This window comes from Spermophilus citellus, assembly GCF_964194105.1.
Source record: "Spermophilus citellus genome assembly, chromosome: 3".
Taxonomy (NCBI): Eukaryota; Metazoa; Chordata; class Mammalia; order Rodentia; family Sciuridae; genus Spermophilus; species Spermophilus citellus.
Window position 1 is genome coordinate 24,586,310 of NC_138184.1, and position 9,569 is coordinate 24,595,878.

The following is a 9,569-nucleotide window of genomic DNA, read 5'->3' on the forward strand; positions in this document are numbered from 1 at the left end:
CTATCTCAGAGTAAAGCCTGTCCAAGAAAGGGACATGGCCTTTGTCCTTGGAAAAACCCACAGAGCACTCCTAAGCACATTCCCACCCTGCTAAGTTGTTTATCTACAAATAACAGGAGAGATCTGCTGCCCCAGGTGTCCCTGACTCAGTCAGGCTAGGTGGGGACCCATAGCAACCCCCTAGCAGCCACCAATCAGCATGAGACAGGGAAATACCTGGGATGCCAGATGACCCTCCCAGTAGTTTATGGTGGTTGATAACATGTTGGGAAACCATGTAGTTCAGCACGTACACCCCTCTTGGCTCAAACCAATCAGTTCAAACCAATACCCCTTTTGTTCTGACCAATCACCCCTACCAAACTTGTTCCGGCCAGTGAATGTGCTAAACATGTTTTAGAGTTGTTATTTGATTTTCCCACAGTGTGTGATGATTTGCTAAGAGATGCTATGATGTATGTGAAGTCCCTGTCTTCTCCAAAGACTGTATAAAACTGCTGCAAACCCTGGGCTCGGGGCCTCTCAGCGTCACCAGTTGCTGTGAGTGTGCGCGGAGGACCAAGCTAGCCTGCAATAAACACCTCTTTGCTGCTTACATCGATCTTGGGTCTCTGGTGGTCTTTGGGGGTCCCAAATTCGAGCATAACATATGGGGGCTCGCCCGGGATCCCCCTAATAAGCCTACCCAGACACCCCGATTGAGAGGTGATGAAAACCCGGCCAGTAAGTAAAGGCATTGCCTATGTGTAAGTTTCTGTACTCTGGATGCATACAGTTCTGGTTTTGTGTTGTGAGGTCGGCAAAAGGTCCAGGCGGACGCACCGACGGGCAGCCGACGGGGTTTGTGGAAGATATCCCCAGCCCCCCTTTCTGGGTTCTGAGTGGATTGCCTGTAGTAAAGTATTTTGTGAAGTATTTGGTAAAGTATTTTTTAGCTGACAGATCTGCGGTCCGCCTGAGCCTTTAGTTTCTGGGTAGCAATCCACGATGCACTGCGAATTCTGTGGCCGTGCTGCGAATTTTGTGTTATGTGTGTTTGTTTCTATTGTCCTGTCTGTCTCCACCCCAACACCCTGACAAGAGAACTAATCTCCCAATCTGGGGTTGTCAGACTCAATCTGAGGGGGATGCTCTCCCAATCCGTTTGTCTGTCTGAAGGGAAGGCCCCAGTTGGCTTGGGGCCAGCACCCACTTTCATTTTTTTGACAATCTGAAAAGGGAATCTATGTCTTTGTGTGTCTTTGTCTGTGTCTCTGTTAAGTGTGATGGCATTGGTTTACTTTGGACAGATGCAGAGTCCCAAATTCCAATCTGCCTTAGACGTGTGGAGGTAACTTTAGCTAAATTTTAGCCTAAATTGTCCCTAGTATGCTTCTCCTGTAAGGGACCAAAAGTCAATAGAACTGCCAGCTTTTCTGTTCTCATCTTTTTTACACCCCTTCAGCTGTGTTTTAAAGAACTTTGATAAACTTTACTCCCCTTTGTTAAGCGAGATTAGGGAAGCAGTGTTTTCTTTTCTTCCCCTAGTTGGCTTGAGTGTACCCACTGCAGAGGGAAATGCCTACTGGGGATCTAAGAACTTTGATACCTCACTTTTTCTTTTTCTCAAAACCCTGCCCTCATTATTAAATTGGCATTAATTGGCTTCAAGAGCGGGAATCGAATTTTCATAAATTTTGGCACCCCAGAGGGGACTTTAGAGGAGTCCCCACTCTGCCTTCTTGGAGAAGCCTAACACTCCGAAACAACTGCAAGCAGAGGATTAACTTTTTGGGAGCTGACTAGTGGAAAGTTAGGAGATATGCCAGCATGCCTGGGATCAGACCTAACCAAAGGAGCTAATCCTGTAAGTAAAAGGAGGGACTGAGGGACTCCCAGCAGCTGCCGAAACCCCTTCCGCTTCGGAGAACCTCCCATATTTCTTCCCTGCACTGTAAGGATTGCTCCATCTCTGTCTACTTAAAAAGAAGGGGACACTGAATGCAGTAAAGTCGCCACACTGAGACCCTTGATTTTACACTTCTGGTCCACTCCTGGGGAAATCTATGGTGCCACTGATATTGGAGTCATAATTAAATGGGAGTTAGAAACCTGGGGAGATTTTTCTCTTATCTGGTATGTCTGTTTTAAAGGTTATTATAGAGATGATTTTTTTATTGTAACAATCTGGTATCTGAATGGGTTTTTGAAGCATTGCACAATCTTGCAGTTAAAAGTTGGGTTTAGGTAATTGTTTAGTTCATGATTTCAGATAATTCATGCCAGAGGACTTCTATCTTAGGATAGAAAAGAACTCTACTTCCAAGTTGGCAAGTAACTCCCAATCATTTAGTTTTATTTTTTCATTACATATATATATATATATATATAAACCTTTAGAAACAGGGTCTCACTAAGTTGCCCAAACTGGTCTCAACTTGCAATCCTCCTGCCTTCCTCATGATTCTATAGTTTGGGAATCTTGCTCATGATACTATAGTTTGGATCTGAATTGTCCCTCAAGAGTCTACATGTTGGGGGCTGGGAATGTGGCTCAGGCGGTAGCGCGCTCGCCTGGCATGCGTGTGGCCCGGGTTCGATCCTCAGCACCACATACCAACAAAGATGTTGTGTCCGCCGAGAACTAAAAAATAAAATATTTAAAAAAAAAAGAAGTTTAAAAAAAAAAAAGAGTCTACATGTTGGGCTGGGGCTGTGGCTCAGTGGTAGAGCACTTGACTAGCATATGTGAAGTCCCGGGTTTGATTCTGAGCAGCACATATAAATAAATAAAATAAAGGTCCATCGACAACTAAAAATTATTTAAAAAGAAAGAAAGAAAAGGGTTCATCAATCTTAGTGTGGTGCCATTGCAATATGAAAAAATTTTAAGAGATTGGGCCTAGTGAAAGGCATATCCAGTCCCCAGTTCCCTCCTCTTTCTTGCTCTTTTTGCTTCCCAGATGCCATGAGATGAGCAGTTTCCTTTTCCATGTGCTCCTGCTCTGATGTCCTGCCTTGCCACAGGCCCAAGAATGACAGAACTAAGTGACAGTGAACTGAAACCTCCAAAACTGTGAACCAAAATAAACCTTTCCTCCTTTAAAGTTGATTATCTTAGGTATTTTGTTCCAGCAAAAGAAAGTTGACTAACAAATACCATCCCATGTAGATCACTAAACTTGCACCTTGCAGAATGTATTATTGTCTGTGATTAAAATTATATTGTTAAACTAGAAAATAAAAGATAAAAAAAAATTGTGAAGTCAGTCTTTTGTAGAGAATATTTTACCTAAAAGTGATATTTTAAATCTCTCTCTCTCTCTCTCTCTCTCTCTCTCTCTCTCTCTCTTCTGAGAACTGAACCCAGGAGGCAGGGGGCAAAGTATTGAGACAAGTTCTTGCTAAGGTGCCCAGTTTGGCCTCAGTTTTCTAATCCTCCTGCCACAGGCTTCTAAGTAGCTGAGATTACAAGTGTGTGCCTCCAGTAGAGTCTATCAATTTTTAGATTTTGTATATATCCTTGTGGTAATACGACCCTCTCTGTTTGTGGAAAAAACACCAACTAAATTATACTTACAAAAGAGGTCATTTAGTCATAGGATAGTAATTTGGTTTAAGCAATGCATATACTTATGAAAAGAAAGCCAGTGTTTCTATGCTGAATAGAGTAGACTTTACGAATTGGATCTGAATTGTCCCTCAAAAATTCCTAATACTGGGTGTGGTGGCGCATGCCTGTAATCCCAGTGGTTTAGGAGGCTGAGACAGGAGGATCGCAAGTTCAAATCCAGCCTCAGCAAAAGCAAGGCGCTAAGCAACTCAGTGAAACCCTGTGTCTAAATAAAAAATACAAAATAGGGTTGGAGACGTGGCTCAGTGTGTCAAGTACCCCTGAGTTCAATTCCTGGTAGCACCTCCCCCCCCACACACACAAAAAGTCCATCTATTAAAGACCTGATCTCAGCTTGGTGCTATTTCGACATGAGGAATTTTTTAAGAGGTTGGGCCTAGTGAAGTATTACTGGAGAAAAGAGATATTGCAAAATGATAAAGGGACCAATTCAATAAAAAGGCATAACAATCTTCTATTTGTATGTACTTAATAAGGTAGCTTTAAAATATACACTGAAAAAGTAACCTAAAATAAAATGAAAAAAATTAGACAATTCACAACCACAGCTAGAGATTTTAATGTACTTCTCTTAGCTACTCACAGAGTAAGCAAAAGAAAAAGCCTGCAAGAGTATAGAAGTCTTGAACAATCTAATTAATCAGCTATGGACAACAACTTCAGAATACAACCATTCTTTTTCTTTCTTTTTCCCTTCAGAGCTTTATATTTAAACATAGTAGTTGGTTTCGTCCCAATAAACTCATACATGCATGGAAATTGATTTCAGTTCATGACCCCCCTTTCCCTCCCTACTATGGCCATTCTTTTTAACACTTATTGAAACAAACCAAATCTTGCATCATAAAATAATTCTCAACAAATTACAAATAACTGAAAGTGTACACATATATAGAGTCTGCATATGTTTCAAAATTTAAAATTAATTTCTAAGTAACTCATGATTATAAGCGGGAGAACACAATGGAAAATAGAAAATAATTTAAACTGAAAAAATAATGAAGACTTATTACATTAAAATGTACACGATACACCTAAGGCAGTGCTTTAAGGGAATTTTGTAGGTTTTTTTTTTTTTTTTTTGTATTGGGTATTGAACCCAGGAGTGTTTTACCACTGAACAACATCCCCAGCCCCTTTTAAATTTTATTTAGAAAACAGAATTGCTTAGGGCCTCACTAAGTTGCTGAGACTGACTCACAATCCTCCTGCCTCAACCTCCCAAACTACTGGGATTATAGGCATGCACCACTGCACTCAGCTTGTAGATTTAAATACATGAACAACAATTGGCAATTAATGATGGAAGGTTTTATTTCAAGAAACTAATATAAAACAGTAAATTAAGCTCAAAGAAAGCAAAAAAGATGAAGATAAGAGCAGAAATCAATGAACAGATGAGGCAGGAAACCAACAAAGCCAAAGCTGGTTCTTTGAAATGATTAATACAACTGATAAGCCTCAAAGACTGATCTAAAAGAGAAAGAGAATACCAGTTGTCAGTATCAGGGCCGAAAAGGGACATTACTTAGCTCCTCATGTATTTAAAAGGTAATGAGAAGATATTGAGGACAATATAATGCTAGTAGACTTGTCAAATAAAATGAAATCACAACTTTTCAGAACTGAGATAAGCAAAACTAGAAAATCTGAATAGTCTATCCAGGCATGCCTGTAATCTCAGCAACTTGGGAGAAGGAGTCAAGAGGATTGCAAGTTCCAGGCCAGCCTTGGAAACTTGGTAAGACCCTGTCTCACGATATAAAAATGGAAAGGGCTGGTGATAAGAAAAAAGAGGGAAAAGGGAGGAGAAACTGAATAGACTCTGTCACAGAACGTGTGTGCATAATTTGAAATTTTCCTGGAGAGGAACCCCAGATAAATTCATTGGTGCATTCTACCAAACATTCAAGGAGGAAATCATATCAAATTTATACACAAAGTGTTTTAGAAACTGGAGAAAAGGAGAGTACTTCCCAATACATTTTAAGAGGCCAAATCTGACCAGGCCATGAAAAGAAAGGAAACTTCAAGACTAATGAACACAGGTATAAGAATCCCAAGATCAAGGGGTCATTTTTAATTTTTTAGGAAAAATGTAGGTTGACTTAAGATACTAAAATCAGTATAATAAAACAAATTAACAATGGTGGAAAACTATATGGTTACATCAATAGATAAGAAAAACGGATTTGATAACATTTAAATTTGTGCCTAATAAAGACATCAAAGAAGCAAGAATAGAAGTTCTTCAATATCAAGATTATGGTTTGGTTTTGTGGAAGGCGTTGGTTTGTTTTGTCTCTTGAGACAAGTTCTTGCTAAGTTGCTGAGGCTGGCCTCAAACTTGTGACCCTCCTGCCTCAGTCTCCTAAGTAGCTGGGATTACAGGTGTGTACCACTGCACCGGATTAAGAATATTAAAAAAAAAATACCCTACTGCTAGCATTAAAATTAGTAGTGGAGGGGCTGGGGTTGTGGCTTAGCGGTAGAGTGCTCTCCTAGCATGCATGAGGCACTGGGTTCAATCCTCAGCACCACATAAACATAAAATAAAGATATTGTGTCCTCCTAAAGCTAAAAAATAAAAAAGTGGAATATTTAGAATATTTCTAGAATAGTACCAATGTTTTTGAAAGTTGAGATTAACTTGCAATAGTAGGAATGGATTAAATATATAAAATATGTCTGTATCTTAAACCAAAGTTCCTAAGAGTTTTCCTACATGGCTTCACAGCCCCCACGGAAGTCATTTTTATCTCTTTAGAGAAAAGTGGCAATGAAGGCAGAGGACACTTGGAGACACGCCCCCCCCCCTTACAAAATGTAGTCTATGCTGGAGGAGCGGGAGGCCATAGGGTGGGAAGATGACCGCCTTTCCCACCCCTCCCTGGGCATCTGTCTTCCCATGGAGGGGAAAATGTAGCTGAAAATTTTCTGAAATATTTCTGAGAGGCATTTCTTGAACTTCTCACCCATGAAAGCATAGATAACAGGGTTCACACAGCAGTGAGTGAAGGAAATGGTTTCTGTGACATGGGTGGCATAAATCAGTTGCTGGTTCAGGATGCACCCATCCAAGACATGCATGTCGTGCAGGGACGTGAGGAAGAGGACCACGTTGAATGGGACCCAGAAGAGTAAAGATGCAATGACCACAATAAGCACCAACTTGATGGCCTTGGTCTTGTTGTGGTTTTGGCAAGTCTTTAGCTGGTGCAGGATCCTGGCGTAGCAGAACAGGAGGATGGCGAATGGGATCAACAAGCCTAAGATGTTTATTTCAAAGTGGATGAAGATCTTCCACTTCAATGTCTGTTGATTGTAAAATGAATAACACTGGAGAACACCATCTTCAGAGGCCACCTGGTAAAATACTAGCAATGGGCCAGTGGCGATCATGGTGATCAGCCACACTGCCAGGCTCAGGACTGTGCCCGTCCTGACCGTCCTCACCTTTATAGCATACACGGCGTGGACAACAGCCAGGTACCTGTCCATGCTCATGAGGGTGATGAAGAACATGCTGCTGAAGAAGCCAATGTAATAAAAACCAGAGAACACCTTGCACATGACGGTCCCAAATACCCACTGATCCAGCTGATAGTGGGTCTGAAAGGGGAAGGAAAAGACAAAAAGCAGGTCAGACAGGGCCAAGTTCAAGAGGTATATGTCCGTGATGCTCCTCAGCTTCTTGCAGACCACAAGGACCAGGATAACCAGGCTGTTTCCCAGAAGGCCAAATACAAACAGGAAGCAGTAGATGATGGCAAGAAGCAACTTGCTGTCTCTCTGGATAAGTTCCCCATCGCAGGGGCTCGAGAAGGTGTCAGGATAGTAGTAGTCGGATGTCACCGTCAGGTTGGGCTCAAGGGTATAATCCATCAAGGCAGGGGACCTGGTCAAAGAGACACATAAGAAGGTACTGCAAAGTCACTCATTCCTTAAAAATATTTTTATTTAAACAAATGTTGTGTATGTTATGGATCCAATTGTGTCCCATCCCCAATGCACATGTTGAAGTCCTCACCCTCAAAGTGACCGTGTTTGGAGATCGTACCTTTTAGAAGGTAAGTAAAGTTCAATAAGTTCAGAAAGGCCCAATCCCTCCCTTTTCCTCTCCCTCCCTCTCCACGTTCTTTCTTGCTTTCCTTCATTATTTTCTTCTCTCTCTCTCTCTGTCCCTCTCTCAGTCTCTCTCTTTCCTTACCCCCCCCCCGTTCTTTTCATGCTTATCTGTAATATTGTTCTGTGTTCACTTTGAAGTTACACAGATTACAGAATGTTTTGTATTTTAGAGATGCACCAACGTGATATTCATAAGTTTAGTTCATTCTTTTAATTGCTTTCTTAAGCACCAGAAATAGCTAAGTTTAAAATGCAGTAGGGAAAAAAAAAAAGTGATCCCAATTGTACCAAAAATGAAAATCACCAGATTCACTAGCAGTAAACCTAATGAAAACTGCAATTCAGTTGTATAAAAAATTATAGGGCCCAGGAATATAGTCCAATGGTAGTGCATGCTCAGCATGCACAAGTCTGGGAACAATTCCCAACACACACACACACACACACACACACACGTACACACATACATGCATACATGTTTCTTCACTGAAAAGCATGAAAGAGAACACACTGAGCCCAATAAGATGATCAAAATAAAATATATTCTATATATTAAGACCAGGTCCCCCCAAATGCTTAATGAAAGGAGGTATCTTTTCTTATCTACTCTTCACTCATGTATGAGCTTTGATTCCCTCCTATGTCCTGCAGAGAAAGTGGCATGGCTCGATGACTTGCTTCTCTCAGTCACAGCCACAGGCAGCCTCTAAGACACCTGCAGTTTGTGGGCTCTGAAGACATGCAAAGTTTCTTAAAATTCATCTCTAAAATATTAGCCTTTTCTGTGCCTCTCCCTGAGGACATAAAAGTGTCCCTGCCTACTCATCCCCTCCTTTCCCAAAGCTGATTATCAACACATACCTTAATAGACCCTTCGTTCTGGAGGTTTCTGTGTGGCTCATTTCTTCTCAGTCCTCCTGTGTCCACACATTTTTCTATATGACTTTGCAGTACCTCTGACTATCACTGTCATTCATATAACTTTCTTTGGCCAATCAGGTGCAAGTGAGCTGCAGGGCTTTTATGAGGAGGAAGACTCTCTCTTTTTTTAAAATTTTTTTTTTATGTCAATGGACCTTTGTTTTGTTTTGTTTTTTATTTATTTTTTATGTGGTGCTTAGGATTGAACCCAGTGCCTCACAAATGCTAGGCAAGCACTCTACCCCTGAGCTACAACCCCAGTCCAAGACTCTCTTTGAGAACTTATCCATTGTATAATATTGTGTTATTAGCAACATAAAACAGACCGATATACTATCAAAGATCAACAGGGCTGCCCCACCGGCCACCCAGGGTTGCATGAGCAATTTAGATACACTTGGCATTAATAATAACAATTATGAATTCTTTTTAAGCATAACTGAGATTTTGTCATTGCTATGCAGCATAGTTTTGATTAAAAACTCACTGATAGAAAAGATCTTGCCAGATTAGGAATCTTAGAAAAGTCTGGGAGATATAGAGTGTGGGAACCAATGAAGATCGTAGGCATCGCTGCTCTTTGATTTTGGAATGCAGTTGGGCTCACGGCTCATTGGTCTTCCATTCTTAGCTTGTTTGTATGGAAAATGTACAGCTTCCTTCTGGAGTGCTTGTGAGGAAAAAATAATAATAATGTCAGTCTGAAGGGTGGAGCCCATGACATGCTTTTAGGCAACAGTAGCTTTTTCCTTTTTAAATGTTTTATTTTATTTTTTTTCTTCCAGAGCTGAAATAAAACCCAGGGCTTCATGGATGCTAGGCAAGCACTCTACCAGTGAGCTGGGTCCCCCTGCCCCTCCTATCCTCACTCTTCCATTGACTCCATCTAGCTTTTCATCCTAAATCT

General features: G+C 41.1%; 1 protein-coding gene across 1 annotated transcript; it reads right to left on the reverse strand.

The window, feature by feature from the left end:
- Window positions 1-6,430: 6,430 nt before the first annotated feature.
- Window positions 6,431-8,643, reverse strand: CCR8 (C-C motif chemokine receptor 8; the record flags this gene model as incomplete). Its single annotated transcript, XM_081286465.1, has 2 exons — window positions 6,431-7,511; window positions 8,603-8,643. 2 exons carry the CDS (start codon window positions 8,641-8,643, stop codon window positions 6,431-6,433), a joined length of 1,122 nt encoding a protein of 373 aa, XP_081142591.1.
- Between the last annotated feature and the right edge of the window lie 926 nt (window positions 8,644-9,569).